The sequence below is a fragment of the Penicillium taxi genome, assembly GCF_028828555.1.
Source record: "Penicillium taxi strain IBT 34144 chromosome Unknown utg000004l_segment0_segment0, whole genome shotgun sequence".
NCBI classification, from domain to species: domain Eukaryota; kingdom Fungi; phylum Ascomycota; class Eurotiomycetes; order Eurotiales; family Aspergillaceae; genus Penicillium; species Penicillium taxi.
The window spans coordinates 2,153,382-2,173,589 of NW_026643206.1; the positions used below are offsets into that span (position 1 = coordinate 2,153,382).

At 44.7% G+C, this 20,208-nt stretch overlaps 6 protein-coding genes across 6 annotated transcripts; 2 read left to right on the forward strand and 4 right to left on the reverse strand.

Moving 5' to 3' along the window:
* Nucleotides 1-2,356: 2,356 nt before the first annotated feature.
* On the reverse strand, nucleotides 2,357-3,869 carry N7495_005714 (putative ethanolamine kinase; the record flags this gene model as incomplete). Its single annotated transcript, XM_057208365.1, has 5 exons — nucleotides 2,357-2,528; nucleotides 2,588-2,931; nucleotides 2,990-3,432; nucleotides 3,501-3,612; nucleotides 3,711-3,869. 5 exons carry the CDS (start codon nucleotides 3,867-3,869, stop codon nucleotides 2,357-2,359), a joined length of 1,230 nt encoding a protein of 409 aa, XP_057062139.1.
* Nucleotides 3,870-6,377: 2,508 nt separating this feature from the next.
* N7495_005715 (uncharacterized protein) lies at nucleotides 6,378-7,483 on the reverse strand (the record flags this gene model as incomplete). The annotated part of the gene is made up of 3 exons (XM_057208366.1): nucleotides 6,378-6,690; nucleotides 6,752-7,265; nucleotides 7,378-7,483. The coding sequence occupies 3 exons, from the start codon at nucleotides 7,481-7,483 to the stop codon at nucleotides 6,378-6,380; spliced, it is 933 nt and encodes a 310-aa protein (XP_057062140.1).
* Nucleotides 7,484-7,750: 267 nt separating this feature from the next.
* Nucleotides 7,751-8,068, forward strand: N7495_005716 (glutaredoxin family protein; the record flags this gene model as incomplete). The annotated part of the gene is made up of 1 exon (XM_057208367.1): nucleotides 7,751-8,068. One exon carries the CDS (start codon nucleotides 7,751-7,753, stop codon nucleotides 8,066-8,068), a length of 318 nt encoding a protein of 105 aa, XP_057062141.1.
* An 843-nt stretch (nucleotides 8,069-8,911) lies between these two features.
* N7495_005717 (transcription factor domain-containing protein) lies at nucleotides 8,912-11,491 on the forward strand (the record flags this gene model as incomplete). The annotated part of the gene is made up of 1 exon (XM_057208368.1): nucleotides 8,912-11,491. The coding sequence occupies one exon, from the start codon at nucleotides 8,912-8,914 to the stop codon at nucleotides 11,489-11,491; it is 2,580 nt and encodes an 859-aa protein (XP_057062142.1).
* A 1,578-nt stretch (nucleotides 11,492-13,069) lies between these two features.
* Nucleotides 13,070-14,303, reverse strand: N7495_005718 (uncharacterized protein; the record flags this gene model as incomplete). Its single annotated transcript, XM_057208369.1, has 6 exons — nucleotides 13,070-13,203; nucleotides 13,257-13,361; nucleotides 13,414-13,479; nucleotides 13,532-13,658; nucleotides 13,715-14,172; nucleotides 14,231-14,303. 6 exons carry the CDS (start codon nucleotides 14,301-14,303, stop codon nucleotides 13,070-13,072), a joined length of 963 nt encoding a protein of 320 aa, XP_057062143.1.
* Nucleotides 14,304-16,105: 1,802 nt separating this feature from the next.
* Nucleotides 16,106-17,913, reverse strand: N7495_005719 (uncharacterized protein; the record flags this gene model as incomplete). The annotated part of the gene is made up of 3 exons (XM_057208370.1): nucleotides 16,106-16,771; nucleotides 16,839-17,588; nucleotides 17,647-17,913. The coding sequence occupies 3 exons, from the start codon at nucleotides 17,911-17,913 to the stop codon at nucleotides 16,106-16,108; spliced, it is 1,683 nt and encodes a 560-aa protein (XP_057062144.1).
* Between the last annotated feature and the right edge of the window lie 2,295 nt (nucleotides 17,914-20,208).

Here is a 20,208-nt window from a genome sequence, read left to right on the forward strand (position 1 = left end):
ACATCCAAGTACGAATTGAACGAAATAAAGGTTGATTGATTTCGATGATACCTAGGCATCCTCATACGAAAGTGTCTCGCCAGCCTGAACTGTAATAAAGAATCCTTAGATCTAGAGTCATAATGTTACTATGAAGGGGGACTACAACTACCTACCAGCGACAGATTAGGGATAGCATAGAGCTTTAAAACGTATATGATAGAGATGGACGATCAATCTCTCCACTGAAGTGAGATGCTGTGGCCCTGGATTCAGCAGGAATTAGGCTAATTTGGTCGCTGCATTCGTTTCATCAGGGCGTATAATTGAAACTAGATGCTGAATAGATCTAACCGTCTCCTGATATCTCCTGATATCTCTGGATTTCAGCAGTTGATGCTATGTAGACATGGAAGATCAGCCGGCTAGCGCCATCGCAAACAGGACAATCCGGGGCCTATCTATCAAATTTGCAGAGCTGATCCATCTCCGGTCAAGGAGACTGAATTTCGAAACATCTAGCGCCGACTACCAACTGTGAGTCAAAAGCACACCTGTTTCTTGTTACTTTCTAGGCTTTATCTGGAAAATGATCATCATCCAGGATTTTCAGGTAGATTGGATTGGCTGCCCAGCAGTGAGAGTGAGCTTAGGGTCACCTGATTATAAGTTGAGGGATTGGTGCTCAGCATCAGGACCAATATTATCGAAAATCATTGTGCAAGCTCCCAGAAATGCACAATTTCCTATTTCTAGCCAGGAGTGGAGATTGCCAATGGTGATAAGATTGCTTTTCGAAGCATGATCCATGAAGGTAGTGGATGTGCTTGCTTGACCATGAGAGGGATCGTGCAGTTGTGAAACACCAGCTAAAGACACGATACTGCGCGATTTTGACCATTGGCTAATACCACCGAATGTCACCCCCAAGGTTGGATAGATTAATAGGGCAGACTGAGTGAGTATTTTGGGTATTTACCCGAAGATGATTGAAATAAGATTCTTGAAGATAGAAGAAAGAGTTATGCAGTCTCGTGTCTTCAACAGTCTAGGTGTTCCCATTAGCCTCCTTTTCTAAGCACGTGGATTCCATCTGTAAATCTGATGTGAACAAGATGCTGCGACGATCAACCACAATCAGACAATTGTGATGGTCGCTTTTTGTTTTAGCCGTGCGACATGACAAGTATGTCGCCACTTTTCGAGTTCTATTCTTCGAGAGGAACTGATCCAGAGCCTTTGGACGGTTGAATTTGGTGCAAGTATTGATCTCCGGTTCTGAGGCAGGTTGCGTGGGGTTGGTGTTGATAATATAACAGTACCTACCGTAGTCAGTAAGTCTCAAGTCAGAGTCAGAATCTTGGCATTCGAAGCTCGAAGTTCTCGATGGGAAAATAAAGCTGCGATGAAGACTTCAGAATGAAGCAGCATTCATTTCAAACCATGCATCAATAAGAAGCCATATTCATCTTAGTATGTTGACTTCTAGGCTTTGGAACTACGACAATAGAGGTGATTTGGACGTATGTTCATTCTGGGCTGCTACGACATGATACCACAAGTTTTCTTTTAAGTGACGGTAAGTGCCACCACGCCTTACCCGATAAACACCACGTGGTACAAGGGATAGTGGAAGATTAGTTTGGTAAATATCGATATGGACTATCATCGAGATGGAAAATCCAGATTGGCCGACTGTTTTCATTCTCCAAGTTCTCACGTCGATGCGTTTCACGAATACGACAGTTGAAGTCCTTAGTCATGTGGAAGAGAGGTCACCGAAATGCCATCCGACAAAATTCAGGATATATAACTTCGTCTACGAGTCACTGCCCCTGAGAACTATGATGAAAAGAAACGATATGACGGAAGGGCGAGGTCGATACCTATAGCATGAGTCTGGAACATTGGATATCTGGGGATTTAGGCCACTAACCCCGGACTATTGAAATATCTTTAATCTAAACAATCAATTGATGCCGGATCACCTTCAATGCCATGTATGTGCTGCATGCAGTAACTCGAATAAAATCATTCAAACACCAGATTTTCGAAGCAGGAAAAGTACAAAAACAGAAGTCAAAAAAGCGTCCCATGAAAGGCAAGACTAGCTATCAAGTTAATATATGAAGAACTACAAAGACAATCTTGAAAAAATGATGTAAATTATGCAAGTTAATTGTTGTCACGTGGTCCCATATCGCGCAATCGATTGGTCCTCTTTCCCATTTTGAGGCCAAGAGGAAAAGGACAATCCAGCCTGAGGTTCCAAGCTTGAGGAGCAAAATAATATCCAGAGAAGACCGGGAAAAATAAAGGCGTCGTCAGCGTAGATCAAAAGCAGACTAGTGTATTTGTTGTTTTGCCGTAATCCGCTCTATGCCAGCTGCCAGCGCTGCTCGCGGAGGGGAATTTCCTCGCCAGACTTTTGCCGACTGCCGTCGACCTCACGCTTCCAGGCCCAGTACTCGCCCAGGCGGAGTTCGGCGTAGTTGGCATAGTCGAAGTCGATTTGAGAAATCTGTGCTTGGATAAGAGCCCAAACACCCCTGATTTCGTGATTTATGTCAATATTTGTTCGTGAAAGTCGTGTATCAGATATACATACCAGTACAATCCGGGGATACCACGGAATCGGTCAACATCCCCATACAATCTGCTGACGATGTCGGATTCGGAGGAAGCATCTAGACCGCGGTATTGGCAATAGCTCTTGACATATTCGGTCAGGAACTCGCGGCGGACTGATTGCGTGGGGATCATGTTGTAATCGCAGTCGTAGCCGATCCACTCAGCCAGGTGGTTGGCAATGTCAAAGGCAGCAGGTGCGGGGACGGCATACTCGTAGTCAATGAAGTTCACTGCGGTGATACCCTCTTCGGAAGGCTCGCTGTCGTTCATGGGTAGGACAATAACATTGGCGCAAAGCAAGTCGCAGTGTGAGAAAACAAGCTAGAGGAAAGTCAATCAGACTGTTTCTGTTGCGATATATTTAGATCAAGATACTCACGCCGTCTTCGCCAATACCCTTTCCATCGTCGAGCTGTCCCACAACCCATTGAAGTTCCTTCTGCAGGCTGAGTCGTCGAGCTTGCTGCTCTGGGGTGGATGCGGGCAAAGCGAGAACCCATTTCTGGAGCACAGACCACATAGAACCATCACGACGCGGCTGGATGAGCGTGAACTCCGGATCTTGTTTTTCGGTAAGGGTAATGGAGTTGGCTACAGAAGTGGCCTCATCAGCAGGAGCAGGGCTAGTCGCATTGGCGGGGAGAACTGCATGCCAGCGACCCAACTGACGAGCAACACCTCGGAAAATCGGCGGTGTAACCAGGTCCTGATGACTGCAGGGCTTGCCACGAATAAATCGGTACAGTAGGCCGTTATTGAAACGTGCGAGAAGAGGAGGCGCAAGGCCGCGACTGGCAAGAAGGGCGTGAGACGTAGTTTCTCCTAATAATTTACTTTTAGCACAATGTCGCACGGGCAATAAAGGCGCAGAGGGAGTCAGAAAGTCGTACTTTCTCGGTCTATGAGGATCTCAGTGCCATTTCCGTACGCGCGCATCAGTACAGCATCATTGTCTATTTCCTCGTCTGTCAAACCAGCCTTGCGGTTGATAATTTTCAGTAGCTATCAAATATGGTTAGTTATCATTGACTTTTCGAGCGAAAGAGCCCCTTATAGGCCCCAGGGGCGAGGGTGAGTGGTGCTGGCGGAGAAAAACCCACCGTGTTGGTGATGCCGTCGGTGAAGCGCACGAACTCGATCTTGTTATTAGGGCCATCCCAATCAGGGTTGATTGTCAAGATGAGTCGCAAAGCAGAGGCTTGAGAGTCTGCGGGGTTGTATGAGAGGGGGATGTACCGAAGGTCCGAGTGAGAACCCATAGTGAAGAGTGTGATAAGGGGAAGGGAGATGGGATCGTAGTCGAGCGCTGTGTAGGAAGATCAGAATCTACGAAGGCCAGGGGGGCCAAATGGGACTAGGCAAGATTAGTTTGTGTTTTAAGACAAAGTTTGGCATTGAGAGGCTCAACATTTTATATTTTTTTGGGGGGGGGGGGCCGCAATTGATAGCGGGGAAGATCTGCAGGGTGATGCAAGAAAGAGGGGAGATGGAGAAGGAAGATTAATGAAGATGAAGGGGGTGAAAGGGGGTACAATATGGCAAAAAGAAAAGAGATCGAATTGGTAGGAATGAGACTTTAAGGGAGATGATGGTCTCGTGCCTCTGAACCATGATTGGAAGAGGCGGGGGGCGGCAATTATCGATTTGGCGTACCAGTTTAATTGTACTATGGGCCCTGAAATGATTACTAAATTACTACTTATTAACTACAAACTTGAACTTCGGTCCTTTAGATTTGAAGATCATGTTGGACAAAAGGTATAAATATCGAGCTCTCGAATCTCTTGTAATGTATACAATAGTGGAAAGTGTCCTGTTCTCGTTTCACCGCTTCCGGTTCCCAACAAGCCTTAAGCCTCAATTCTCAGGCGTTCAAGTTTGAGATAAACCAGTGGGGCCTTCACATGCCAAAAACCTGAGGCATATCACGTGCTGTGATCCAGCCCTTAAACCCTTATTTCCTATTGGAGATACACCGGGGTTACACGTGACTCGGACTAATGATTTACCCTGTCCTAATTAGGACTAGCTCTCTAGTTTTTTTTTCTTAGGGTATATATATCGGTCGTCCTGCCCCCAGTCTTCCTTTTCCTTTCTTCATCATCAGTAGAGGTTTACATTAACTAATGTAAATTTTTATAACCATGGCTCCTCTACGGAGGCTTGCTGAGGATTATCCTTGCTCTCCCTGGATAGTCCTCCGTTCCCGGCCCTGCAGATAGACAGCGTCTCCCTATATGGCTTGGCTAGGGTTCCCTTCGGGGAGCCTCATGCGTTAAAGCTGTGGAGGATTCGCGACATGTCTTGTCCCTTCAATCTAATATCAAATGAACTCGTATTTTCATCTGTACTCAGTCCACTGTAAATTATGATAAAAGGTCTTCGCTCCAGGTTAAGGAGCTCGTATTTACATTGACCCGATTGAATGGTTTTACTGTGTCGCGTACTGGCAGAAACCCCTTCAAAAAGCAATCGACAACCAACCACGTATTTGTCTTTCGGTTCAAAAATTGGTTGATATCCATCACATCTTAAATGACATTCTTCTCGTTCTCGAGTAGAGTTATCTCCAACCGCTTCAAAATCTTGAGAATAAGATTAACTCCCTAAAGAATTCTCAACCATTCTCATCCAAATCACCAACAGTCAGAATTCACATATGGTCACCCACCATGTTACTCCGTAGGCAGTACACGTTAGAAGTACGGGCAGAACAGGTACGACGTTCGTTTCAGCTAGTAGGGAGGCAGAAGACGAGGAGGTAGCTTAAAGAGCAAAATTTCACCTCGCATTCTAAGAACCTCACCCCCTCCCCTCCCCAAGCGGAATCACTGACATTACAGTCTTCGATGGCCAAACGGACGCCACTGTATCATGATGCAGGGCGCTGAGTAAGCGTCTTAAATAACTTCTCCTTTACCTTTATCACACTTACCCCTCTCTCAACATCCTTTCGACTATCATGAATTCACAGCAAATTCTTGATATTGAAGACGCCCTCGTGAATGAAGAGAACCCACCCTATGTCAAAATGATCCATTTAGGGAAGATTGTTGTGAGGCAATCTAATCTATGGCCTGATCTACAATCGGCATCGTCATATGTAGGACCAATGGACGTGGCTTCCCTACTATAATGCCCATAGTATCTTAGGCTCATGTCTAGATCTCTTTCAATATGGAAATTTCCATTCGTTTGGGGGCCATTAATTGCCATTGGTGGCCACAAAGATTACAGTGACTATTCAAACGGTGGGGAGAGCTGATTTAAAAGTAGTGTATGGACAGTGGGTGAAGATGGTGTAGAGGGAAGAATCGATAAATTCAGAGAAGCGGATCGTACCTAGGATAATTATTTGATCTCTCCAAGCTGGTGAGAACTATTAAATAGTTTTCAAGAGGTGATTTTAGGGCTCCAACAGCTCAACCCAGGGGATTGTCGATAACCGCACTCATGGGCCTGGTTTAGTGTATTTTTTTTTCTCTCGCTATTTCTGTACTATATTACACTATTTACTTCTTTTCTGTCCTGATTTATTGCTTTCAATGCTTACTGTAATCTTGCATGATTTTTTTTTTTTCAATTTTTAGAGCTCCAAGGTCATCGTGAGCCAACCGCGATAAAACCATAAGCCTGTGATAGTATACAGTGTTTTGAGCAATGAAGGATAGAGTGGCCCAGTCAACTTATTTTCATTGTAACCATCACCTTCATTCATGGGAGTAAAATCATACAACGGCTTTTTTGTAATCTATATAGTCCAGCCCTCAAGCCCGTCCAGCATTTCCAATCTGAATCCGTTCTCCAGTCCACTTGTCATCACTACGCAACACTGGCCAGCTAGTTCCATCTGCCTTGACTAGTGTGAGCTCCAATTTCGTACCAAGCACCTTAAAGGATGAATTCTCGGCGTCGATTGGCGCAAATAGTTTGTAAGTATCCTGGTAGCGCTTGTTATCGGTCGTAGGAAGGTCAAGTGTTATGGACTCGGCTGTCAAATCAACACGGGCACGATCCTTATCAATTTTCTTCAAGTAGAGGGAGACGTTCACGGAAGCTGATGTCTGGTAGAAATCGTTACTAGATACAGACGTGGATTAGCGCGATGATCTTGATCTACTACTTGTGACTGGCTACTTACCGAACGGTGTCAACCTTCTCCTCACCAGGAGGCTTGGCCTTGCCCACAAACAAGTGTCTTGTCTTTTCAGTGCAGCCTGGCATCTTCAAAAACTCATCAAACTCCAACACTCGACGCTTGCAGCATGACCATCCTTTGCTGCCCTCATGGAAGACTGGAAGACCAGGGTGGTGCACACATTTCTCGTCATCTCGAGCACTGGATCCAGTGTAGGTAGAGCCACAACCTTTGCGACGACATGTCGCATTGGCGGAGATCTCCAGATCAGGATCGTCGGACTCGGGCTCTTCTGGTTGTGGCTTGGCGGGGGGTGTAGCAGGCGCGACAGTGGTAGATATAGCAGGTCTCTCGGGCAGCGCTTTCACCTGAGCTGCTGGGGCAGGAGCTTCCTCCACAACTTTGCGAGGTTCAGGGACAGGTGTATCGTCAACTGTGGAGTGTTTGCCAGTCGTGCATGGTGGGATAGAGAGGAATTCATCAAAGGTCAAAACGCGGGGTTTGCAGCATTTCCAGCCTGAATAGTTGACCAGTTAGCATTTGCGGCTTCCAAATGTCGATTTAGTTGCAATACAGTATCCAAGATGGAAAATGAAACATCTAGAATATCTATACATCAAGTTACTCACCTTTTTGTCCTTCGTGGAACACTGGAGGACCCGGATGATACACGCAATCTTCCTCCGGGTCGGAAAAAGTCTTCCCACATCCTTTGTGAACACACTTACCAGCCATAATTGCGTAGTAAGTGACTGGGCTTGAACAGTATAATTTGGTCAATTCACCGAGAGGTTTGAGTGGAGGTTATAGACGTGCGGTCTGAACAAACTGGCGCATACGACCAAAGGCGGTATAGCTCGATGAAGCTCGAAGGTTCTATTGGTTTGACCACACAGTCGACTTGTTGATTCCACCCGCCACTTCAAGCCAGCTTCAATTGCAACTACCACTGGAAGTAATAGCGAATTCAAGCATAAACACATGTAAATACGTGCTCTCGCTATGCTACCTACACGCATCCTCTTTGGTCAGGCTCGATTGACCCTTTTCACTCGTGCCGGTTGTGGCCTTTGCGATACCGCAAAAAATACTGTGATTCAGTTGCAGAAGCGACGCCCCTTTGAATATGTGGAGACTGATATTATGGAGACTGGAAATAAGTCATGGCATGATGCCTATGTGTTTGACGTGCCTGTGCTTCATATTCAATCAGTGAGCAATGGATTACCGAAGGAGGCTGACCTTTCCGACTCGAAGAAGCTATTCCACCGATGGACCGAGCAAGAAGTTGAGCAACTTGTGGATGAAGTTGAGAAATAATCAGACAGTCGGTCCATTTATTGCACATAATCTCTTGTATGATATTCCCATGCATGCTTGGAGCATTTGCCAGATAGTGATAACCGCACGTGAAGCACTAGAACTGCCATACGATCTATCAATAGAACAATATCAGTGCATAGTAATCATTAAGAACCTTCCAGCTTCTGTCTTAATTTTATTGAGGCACCTAGGAAATACAGCATTCTTGGAAAGTAGGGATATTGTAGAACTCAGTCAGGTGACTTGCTTGAGCGGGTTAATTCCGTTGGACGTTTCTGCAGGTACCTAGCTCCAATCACGACAACCTCAATATTGATATGGCCAGTAGCTAGTCACTTGATAAATGGGTGATTTTAAGTGCCCAGGACCATAAACAAGTAAGCTTCACTTTTGCTTTTCAGCCCCATCTGCTCCGCGTCCTCAATTCGCGACGTATTTTGGCGCGTTCTTCACGCAGGCTTTTCTTCTTATCATATTCAAGGCTAGCACCTTGACATGAAACATTCATTTTTTTCTTTGAGGACGACAACCCTCCACTCTCCACTCTCCCTTGCCTCGCTATACAGCGAATCTCGACTTCATTCGGCTGGCAACTCCAAGCTTGACACATAATGCTGTCCTCCAATGATGGCTCCCAGTCTGTCTTCTTACGCCCATGCCTCAATTGCAAAATGAAACATTACGATTGTGACAGACTCAAGCCAGGTCAGTTAGTTCCTATTTGCAGAGTGTTTTAAAAGTCATTGCTAAAAAATAAAAATAAAATGAACAGTATGCGGGAGCTGTCGCGCTAATGGCATTTCATGCCGCTCACCCTCTTCCAGCCCACCCGAGGATGCGATGAAATCTAGCTTACCGCTAGCACCGATTGACTCAGAGCTCCCGCCTGCAAAGCGGCTGAGATTGTCAGAGCCTCCTGGCTTTACTACCAACAATGAATCACCTACGAATAGTCTACGAAGGTGTAGCGAGGTGCCACAAACCAATTTATCGCTTCCTCGATCCCCTATTCCCTCCAAGAATACCAAGCTCCCCCCTGGTATGTTTGAAGTGGACCGTCCTCGCTGGGAAATAGTCGTCTTTTTGCAGGAAAAGGCTACACATGGCCTCATCCATACGAACACGATGTCACAAATTCACCAACTCCTACAAGAACAACATTCAACTTTCACATACCCTGAAGAGTACATCCGTGAAATAGAGATTCTTTCATCAATTTTGTCTGTCCTTATTGATCCGAAAAAGCCAAAAGGGCGTGGAGGGGGTGTCCATTTCAACATGTGCGATATAAAGTGTTTGGAGCTTATTTTGATGGCACCTTTCCTGGACCCGTCAACAATGCAATCGACAGAACTAGCTGTTTGTTTGGAAACATTAGAATTCGCGGGGAAACGGAAATTTAGTTCTACAGCCCTAAGATGCTTAAGACGCGTCTTCCAGAGACATATCAATACTGAGTCGGAAGAGCAGCAGCTACAACATGCGCCTCTACTTTCTCTGATTGATGATGCACTTGAGAAAGATGAGATCCCAACTCTCTCAGATTTGAGGACATTTCTGTCAATTCTGGACTCGGCTTCACCTCCACCCATCTCTATCTCTCAACCCCCGATAAAACAGAATCCAACTCCTCGATTGCAAATACAGGGCATGGAAAGCCCTCAATTCAGCACCATGGAAAGACCATCCTATTTTTGCTCCCAATCCTCGGACTCCCAGTCCATAAAGGCGCCGCCCCTCCCTCCCAAGCTTTCGGATAACTTGATGAACAACTACCTGAACCTGGAATTTCCAGCTCTGCCGATATTGAATATTTCAAATCTCAAATCAATTCACAGGTCTTCAAAGACTAATTCTCATTCCCTGAATCAGACCGAATCAGCAATCCTAAGCCTTTGCTTTGCTCTTGCTTGTGTGGGCCCAAAGGGCCCTTCTCATATTCCCAAATCAATAGATTTCTACAAGTACGCTCGGTCCCTGTTCAATGAAATTGAAGACTCTGCAGATTGGCTGGGCCTCATTCAGTGCTACCTCCTTCAAATTCAATATCTTTACTCAACAGGAAATCTGAGCACTGCGTGGGAAATTACTGGCCTAGTGGTACGTAAAGCCCAGTCCCTCGGTCTCCATACAAAGGGAGGGTGTCGTATTGTTACCGATCCGAGATCAGAGCGACTCGTATACCGGATATGGCACAGCATTCAGCTTACGGAACGTATGCTCGCTTTGTGTCTTGGGTTGGGATTCAGACCCTTCTCACATGCCTCCGGTAATCTTCCTTTCCTGTCTTGTACGGAATCAGACTGGACAAAGGAGATTCCTGAGTTGTCATCAGAAAATCAGTTACTTGATCCGATTTTGAAGGTTTTATTTCAGAAGAGCCAGCTTTCCCGGCTTGTGTACGATCTCTATGACACAGAAATTTCGTATCGGCTTACCAGCGTTAAATGTCCCCTTCGCAAAGTCATGGAAAATGATACAAATGACATTAGAAGAATTGACGACTTTCTCTCTACTTGGCAACGCTCATTGCCCAGAATTCTGTGGGACGATCACCTGGACGATGATGATCCCACGAAGAACCCCGTTCTTCACCGGTTACGCATATCGCTCCATCTTCAGTACTTGTACATCCGGCTTCGACTCCTCCGTCCGCTCCTGATCAACGCGGTTGCCCTATCCATGAAATGTGACCGCTGCTCAGATGTACGCCACATTACCGGAAAAGAGCAAGAATCTCTTCATCATCCGTCGATCCTAGGTTTTATCCGGGATGCGTCATTCAAGTGTGTAACTGCTGCTCGTCAGCTTTTGTCGCTTGTGTCATCGAGCACAAATTCAGCTCATATGTCTACAAGTGCGGTGTCACCATGCGATGCCCTGAACTACCTCTATGTATGCGGACTGGTTTTCATCGCAGCCCGTATATCCCCTTTTCTCTATAAATATGACAAGGGCGCCTCATTGTCAGGGGTCAATGACATGGATGAGATGCTCAGTGACACCTTATCAATTCTCTCCGAGTACAAGAACGCACCAGACCAAAGTAAGGAACTGAAGGATCGTTTCCATCTCTGCCATGAGTCTCTTTCTCGCATTGACGACGCTACTCTCAATCTGTCTGAATCGCATTTCCTTAAGGTATTTGGCTTCAGTTCGCAGACTTGGCGCAAACTGTACGGTAGATTCGATCGTATTCTTCCGACACAAATTATGGACTTGGAACTTTCGACTCATTCGACAGATGATACTCAATCTGAAGATTCCGATTCTTCTGATTCTTCTGATTCTTCTGATTCTTCTGATTCGCCCCATAATTCTGAAAAAACGTCTGATACTGCTTCACTCGCTGCTAATAGCCTGGTGCTCTTCGCTTGCTTGGAAAGCCTGCCGATAGACTTAGTGAGTATTTTGAAGTGATACTCTCGACAAAATTAAGATAACTTAGTATTCATAACATAAATTTACGAGTTTACATATACTATTTGAAAGCACCTGCGCATGGAAGGTTAAAAGTATCAACCTATTCAATCTGACAAAAAAACTAGGAGCTATTTGAAGAACAGACAGCTCATGTGGAAGATCACATGGCTGAAGCGAATCCGCCTTACTATCTGTGTCATGTGCACACCCGACTCGTTTTTTACGAGTCGGGTGTGCACATGACACAGATACGGTCGCCTCGATCTATATATTAAAAAAATAATAGCTACGTCTTATTAATTGAACCTGCAGCCCCCAATTCAGGCAGGTTAATCTTCGCTTCTGATCTCTTTTGGCCGTTCCTTGCCCGAAGACATGATTGGAGCCGAATTTAGTATTATTCTGCCCCTGGACACCGCTAACCTCTCACCGTCTTATAAGAGGCAGTGTAAAGTAGTTAATCAACTATAAATGCCTATGCAGGCTCCGTATCACATGATATATACCAAGCTTGGTACTGCCACGTGACCGACGAATCGAATATTTGGTCGAATAGATTATCAATATCTTTGTCGAGCACTAGGACTGCATTCACCTAGCCATGGAAACCCATCCACCAGAGCTAGATCCTGCAACAAAGCGAAGACTACAGAATCGTCTTAACCAACGGGCCAGCCGTAAGCATCTCACCACCCTTTCAGATGAACACTGACTTACTGGTATTCAGGTCAAAGACGAGCTTTAAAACTCGGGAAGAAGTCAGATAACCACGTAAAACGCTGGGTCATCTACACGAAAGACTCAACATCCCCTCCGGAGGAAAAATATAAAGATATCGAAAGTCCACCACCTGCAGTAACAAAAAAAGCCCAGCAGGCGACTTCAATAATAGGCCAAAATAGCAATGTTTCCCAATATTATAAGACCTCAGCCTCGGGTGAGCTATTCTTAGCTCAAATCCAAAAGCGAATCACCGATGGCACAATCCAAGATCTCATTGGTCCTGATCTTCAGATTCCAATCATTCAATACAACCTATTTCAGGCGTTGGTAATGAATGCAGCCCATTTTGGGCTGACAATTGATATCTTGAATGAAAATCTTGCATCACAATTTAATATTCCTGGTCCCCAAGTACCTCTACCACCAAGCTTACAACCAACTTCTGCGCAAAAATCCATCATTCACCATCCATGGATTGATTTACTGCCAATTGTGTCTTTCCGCGAAAGTCTTTTGTTGAATATTGGCCGTTATGACGAAGATGAACTATGTGTTGATATTCATGGGCTTGATGGTTGTTCGGATTGGCAGGTTGGAATGATGCTGTGGGGTGAGCCTTGGGATCCTGCGGCCTATGAGATTTCGGAAATCTTCATAAAGAAATGGAGTTGGCTTTTAATGAGTTTTCCGGAAGTCCTTGACTCTACGAATTATTGGAGGAGGATGAGGGGGAAGAACCCTTGGAGTTTGGGAAATTGGGGAACGATCGAGATCGCATCGAAGAAATTCAATAGTATAATGATTTTATCAAGGGTTTACATTGAAGACAGGACTGTTCACATTACCACCTACTCAAATAGAGTATTTCTCCTGGATGAAGTTCTCGCTGAGTTCCCAGAGTCGGGTCCAGTTGTTTTCGTCGAGGCTCTGCTTGGGCAAGACGGAGTCTGCAATAGCATTTTGCTCGATATAGGCTCCACTTTGGTCTGTGATACTCATTAGTCATAAGAAAAAAGCGGACAAATTTATCAGTACTGACCCGAGATTGTAGGATCCAACATTCCGGTAATGATGTTCGCAGCTCCTTCGGATGGGCTGGTCCATGGGGGTCCTTCATACAGCTTTCCGTCTACATCACGGGGAGCTAAATGTGCGTTAATATCGCCGAAAAAGAGGAAACGTGATCTGATACTGACGATCGTCTTTGTAAAGACTCGCAAATGTCGATTCGTTGACGTGTCTTTGAAGACCAGAAATAACAGCTAAGGCAATGTCAATTACTTCATTCGATAAACAGCTCAGAGCACAACATACCACCAGGATCAATACTAAAGACGCGGATCTTTTGACTCTTGAGCTTTTCCCCCAATCTTTTGGCAAACATGACTCTGGCAATGTTTGACTGTGCATATCCAGACAAGGAATCATAAGTTTTGCCATCCTAAAAATGTCAGTTTCAGTCCTTTCCAGAAAATTTGAGTAAGGTGAACTGCATACAGAAAACGCAAGATCGTCGAAATTGATACGACCCAATCTAACAACCGAACTAGACACGATGATGACAGAAGAAGATGGCCCAGCAGCTTGGACCTTTGGCAGGAGCAGTTTCACCAGCAAGAAGTTCGCTAGATAGTTGACTCCAAACTGAGTCTCAAATCCATCTTTGGTTTTGCCATACGGACAAGTCATGACACCAGCCACGCAAGCAACATGATCGATGAGAGGGACATCGGCAAGATCATTCTTGACAGCCTGGCGAATCTCGCCTAAGTCCCCTAGATCCATCTTGAGGAAACGGGTCGCGACATTCGGGTTAGTTTCTTGGATCTTTTTAATGATGCCGGCCACTTTCGATTCGTCGCGGGCACTTAGAATGAGCAGCTTAGGGCTCGCGGTGGATAGTTGGATGGCGAGTTCTCCAGCGATTGAGTTGCTGGCAACACCAGTGATCAAGACTTCCGGGGCGTTGAATTAGGGGCATAGTTCATGTATGGAAATTAGCAGATCACTTACCTGTCTTTCCTGCAAGTGATTTGCCATACTTCTCCAGTATAAATTCGGAACGAAGGATTTGCTTTTCAGACATCTTGAGAGGCAATTGAGTTTTCGATAGATGTTGCGGAGTTGGAATGTTGGAAATGAAGATGGGATTCCAGGTAAGGGATGTGCATTTTATATCTTACTTGGATAGGAGCAAAGTTATGCACCTATAGCTATTAACTCCGCAAGTATGCCATTAACTCCTAAGTCCTCGGTCCAAAGACCCATAATTATCACCCGAAATAGGTTAAAATGACTGTCACCATCTCAAGGAACAAATCTCATGAGACATGTACAATTGATGACAAGAAACTAGCCTAATATGGTAAGTGGGGCTTCCATCAGGACAGTAGGGTTGCCTTATTCTGACTCCCCAAACCCTTAATCTCCCCGCTGGTTGGTGTATTGGTAAGGCGGTCAAGCGGTAAAGCGGTAGGGAAAGTGGAGTTGAAACCTTAGGAATTAGGTAGTGGGGAGTCAGATTAAGGGTTTGGGGAGTCAGAATAAGGCAACCCTTTCAGTATTATCTCTTCATCTTCAAATTACCGGTTTAAGATAACTAGGTTACTAGAAGCAACAAATTACAATTCAAATCAGGCAAGGCAAATAACGAGCGTCTCAATCGACAAAAATCAAATGTTGGGAAGCGCATGAGCCAGCTGTCGATTCCCAAGGTATCAAACGAAAACGGCTTGCTTCAACGAGATTCATACCATGAACTTATTTCTCAACTCAACTTTCATCCCATAATCTAAATTTTACGAATTTTTTACCTAATTTTGTTCCAAAGTCGGTGCTTTGCCGTTCCGAACTCAACGTCAAGGCATCAACATTCAACACATCCACGGCTCCCATTGTTGACATGCTTTATACAAAATGTAGATAAAATGGCAACCGATTCAGATTACAAGCTCTCCCCAGCAGATTGCCCATCTCATGCAATGCTGCTACCCCCACATCCCAAACTGCTTTTCTCGAAAGAAAGCAGCAAAATGGACAGCCGACACGTGGAACAGAGCCCTTCCCCAAGGCAATCTGGACATCCGAATGCACACATATGCCTTAACACAAGAAATCTCTGTCAAAAAGTTCATGTCAAAGGCACGATCTACTATCTGTGAAATTTTTCTCGATTTGTCTGGGCAGGGACTGCTGGTCATTCCCTTGTTCAATGACACTCAGGAAAAGGTCGGCAGTATCATGGTCTGTACTGATTCAGTTAAGGTGTTGGCAAAGCACCTTGAGCGGGATCCATCGATTCTGCTGAAAGACTGATCTAACTTCGATTGTGCAGTATGATAACCATCGAGGCGTGTCTCCATATATGGCCCCCGAAGCTGGAAGTCTTGCAAGCCGAGGGAATTTTCTTAATAATTAATATGTTCTTGAGAACTGTAAGGAGTTAAATGAAATGACGGGTAATACAGGAGATGTTGTACTTCTACATCGGTTGATGGTTCACTCACGGGTTATCACCAACCTGCCCGTTTCGCTAATTCAGCCGTTCAATATCGATCGCTAGGATCCAAGCTTGTACAGTATTGCTGAGAAGAAAACTCTACAAGACCTTGTCTAAGAACGAATTAACGGTTGACAGATCAAGGGTGGGCGAGATTTTATAGTCCTCGAGCGGTTGAAGCATCAAGAACTCAAATGATTGAAGAATTGATAGGCCAACCTTGTGAGTCTGCTGACTTGTCAGGCCTTGACCCATTCCATATCTCGGCCCTGTATTATTAAGTTGGTGCCAATAGTTATCAACAATTTTCAAAGCTCCATCCACTTGGGGCTGTACACAAAGTCCACTCACGACCACCTACCTGCTCTCGAATTTATGAATCACCCTGTCTATTCAATAAAAGCGGACGAAATACATCCCAGCACAGCAACACCCATAATTACCTCCCACACCACCCGCAAAGCCAATGACGAAGCGAACTTTATCGCCTCTCTCTGATCATCACTCATTTCGACCTGACTCATCAATACTAAATATCCACTGGAGGAATTGATGAAATTTCGATCGAGCCCCATTTGTCGAAGCTCCTTGCCAAAAATGTTCAAAAACACGACTGAACCAATAGGAACAGCAAATGCCATTCCCCACGCCCACATGAAAAGTGCAAAAGTAATCGGTTTGGTTGACATAGGGACATCTTCCTCTGAATCCTCTCCTAGTATGCAAGAACAGCTATGCACCCGGATATTGTAGCCCGCGATCAAAAGCCCGTGACCAAGGCCAGCCGTGAGGAAGAGGATAATCCATCCTGCAATTGGGGTTTTAGGGCTGAGGGCAATGGAGCAACCTCCCGCAAGTATTGTTATTGCCCAACCACCAGGTATAATCCACTTTATCCACTGCTTATGCGCCTTTCCAGCGAGGATTACGCTGATTAATATCAACGGTATGGTTGCAAAGCCGTTTACGGCAAGTAGAGAGAGGCCAGACAATGTCTGTGAGAGATATTTGGTTGTCATGAGGTACAGTGGAAAAAACTGTAACTGGCAGAATACCTGTTGTACGAGTCAGCTCAAGCTTATGTAGATGGATATCCATGGATATGGGTAATTGAAAACTTACCACGAAGCCATGTAAGAAACAACCCAGATAGGTCATTGTAATCGCCCGAGTCCGAAGCAAGCGGCGATCAAATTGCGGATGCAACGCCCAGATAACCTCGTAAAACGCCAGCGACAGTAGTACCGCGCCTCCAACCGCGATTGGCATCACCGTCTCCCATTGATTCCACCGGTAAGAAACCCCACCCCAGCTCAAACCAAGAAGCATACAACCGGGCCCTAAAAAAGCCATTGTTACGCCAGACCAGTCTAAGACACGCAGTTTCCTGAGCGGAATTTGCTTCGAAATGCGCATATCGACCGCGAAAGGAATTGCCATCATTCCGAACCCACAGAAGATGAAATTGATATAGAAGGCCCAGGTCCACCTGGCAGTATTGCTTAATATACTGCCCAAGATCGGACCGAGAATAAACCCAATCAGCCGCATGAGCATTATAAAGCATGAATATCGCGAGTGCATCGCTTCAGGGATCGACTCTGCCATTATCACAAAGCTGAGAGCTAGGACGCCGCCTCCGCCTATTCCCTGGATCATGCGCCCGACTATCAGTTCGACCAGAGTCAATGACCCGCTGCATATTCCTGTGCCGATGGTCGTGAACACGCATGCAATTATCCATAGGACTCCGTGGCTGAAGACTTCACACATTATGGTGAAGTATAGAAAGCTGCCGGCGTTGAGAACGAGGTAGACTGTATTTGTCCAGAAGGTACTGACGAGTGACTTATCGAAGGTGTTCGCCAAATGCTATCCATTCTCTTCAGTGTACTGCTACTTTAATGGATTGACTACTTTTTTGACTTACAGGCAACATAGTGATCAAGACCGTGGAATCAAAAGCATCCATCATGGTTAATATACCAATGCATATCAAAATGAGCCATTCGCGTAGTCCCAGCTTCCATTTCTGTCCATTGGATGGCTCACTGTCGAATAGTTGGACTTGACTATGCTGCGCTGGGTGGATGCCGACATCTTCGATGTTAAGAACGCTCGCGTAAGGATCGTGGATCTTGGTGTCATTGACAAAATAATTGCCAAATGAATCTGAGATCTCTACCGAGTGGCCCATTTGATTTACCTTTCAATGTTGGACTTGATGCTTCTCGTGATAATTTTTCTTTTCTATACGAGAGTATAGACCGGCTGCTTGCCGCCTGAGGGGGATGTAACGATTGAACATCGTATCTGGCGTCTATGCGTTATCTACATAACATTCATGAATACCTTGGAACTTTGAAAGTGGATTGACTGAAGGGATAACGCGGACATAACAGCCAAGACTTCTGCGCTTTTCGTCAAATTCTTCCGTGCCAAGGGGTATTTCAACATATAAAGTGACTTAACAAGGGATATCCAACAATGGATGATGAGCTTAATGTAACAAGGGACAATCCTCAAGTCAAAATAGCGATCTGTGCGGTCAATGTTCAAGGTCTGTGGAATTCCACGGAATTAAATTGCTTATTCCAAGTTTCTAAGCGGGTTGCAAGTTTTCTCAAAGCGTGAGTCATTTTACCATGTGAAGAAGATAACTTCGCCCTCGGCTCTATAAAGTAAATCCTATGAGTGGCGCACCCAGAACACCATATTAAAATCGAAAAAATTTAATGTCATATCTCAACAACCACCAGTTCAAATAATTTCAAATCTTGAATTCGGATTATTTCTAGTTGATCAGATAAATAGATGTAAAGAAGGATTAGGAAATCATTAAGTGAGGTGTAGGTGAAGCTAAAATAGATAAATTATGCTGTAATGTATAGTAATATATGATACCACTAAATAGAATTAATCTATCTAATTTACTTAAAGTGAGTTGATTCTTTATAGAGATCATTATTGTTATATCTGACTTTATATTTAAATATTATCAGTGTCATTGTTGTTGAGATATGACATTAAATTTTATTTTATTTTACTATGGTGTTCTGGGTCACTCATATGTGTGCGCCACTCATAGGATTTACTTTAGATGACCTCTAGTTACCGTGTAAGTGCCTGGGGTATGAACCCATCGTAAAGTAAACTGATAGGGATAACAGGGAAAATCTTCGCTTATCGAATAAATTGTCCAACAATTGGTACCCACATCTTACCAAGGTACCGGGGAACGTTATCCTAGTCAAAATTCCACTCTGTGGCGTTTTTCTTCCCTTTCGTGCTCAGACGTCGCCGCTTTTCGCGTAGTCGCACGCCTTACTTTTCACGCCTTACGAATAAAGAGGCAATTTTAGTCCGACTTCTCTGGGATGATTAGATAGAAACTCCAACGCAACTGGCTTTTAGCGGCTATCACCATATCAGCCCTCATTAAGTAAGGAATAAGCAGGTATTGTATAGTGCGAACTGATTTGAGGGTCATAAAAGTGGCAACAGCTCAGAAAGGAAGTCAGCCCGCCACGGTAGTATCAGTTACTGCTAGTATCACCTTCAGATATCTTCAAATATCTTCAGGAGGTTCCATTGCCAAGTGATTGGTCCTTGGAGGCGATATCCCTCAGTTATTGCACTAAGATAGACTATCGGGACTCGGCCCTCGGCCGATTGCCGGTAGATTGCCTGCCCACGTGGGCAGTACTACTAAAGGAGGTTTTGGAACCAACTAAAATTAATCCTTAAATAGCTAAATGACCTCATTTTATCTATGGAGAACTGAATCTCACGGACCTAAGGGGGCTCGAACTTACTGTATCAGCACTTTCTATACTTAGACCACCTGGGCAGATCTGCGGATATACGGAGTAACTTTTTTCCAGAAAATCAATACTTCTTTACTCCTTAGTGGATAAGTGGGAATTTACAATTACAATGGGAATACAATTGGCCCAGTTTTGAAAAAAGGTTTCATAACCAGATAGCTATGTCACATGAACTTTTAAAGCTAAATAGATTGGAACCTGAAGAAATTTTGGAAAGATCTTGCGGCAAGTTTTGCGAGCCTTGGCTGGGATTGGAGCTGCACTAGGTACGGAGTAACTTTTTAAAGTAAAGTATATTGCAGTGCCACGTGTCTCAGCACGTGGATATAGATTCTTTTACCGAATACGGTAAAAAAGACACTAGTGAAATAAGAAGGGAAAGGAGTTCTCCTTGTTTCGACATTCCAATATCCATCATTTCAATCATCAATGTTGCGTGATTCTTTTGTATGGAGATAGAATTACAGACATCGGTACCTCGGGGGCAGGAATTTAGATTTACCCCGTACTTTGGGTAGAGTTGCGAAGGATCAAAAAGAGAAGTTTCATTTACCAGTCTTGGATTAGGAAAGGCAAGAAGAGAATGAATACGTGAAGACAAGAGTCTGTGCGGAGTCTAAAGTGGAGATACCGATTTCCACATCGTGACCCCAGTTCAGTGATGT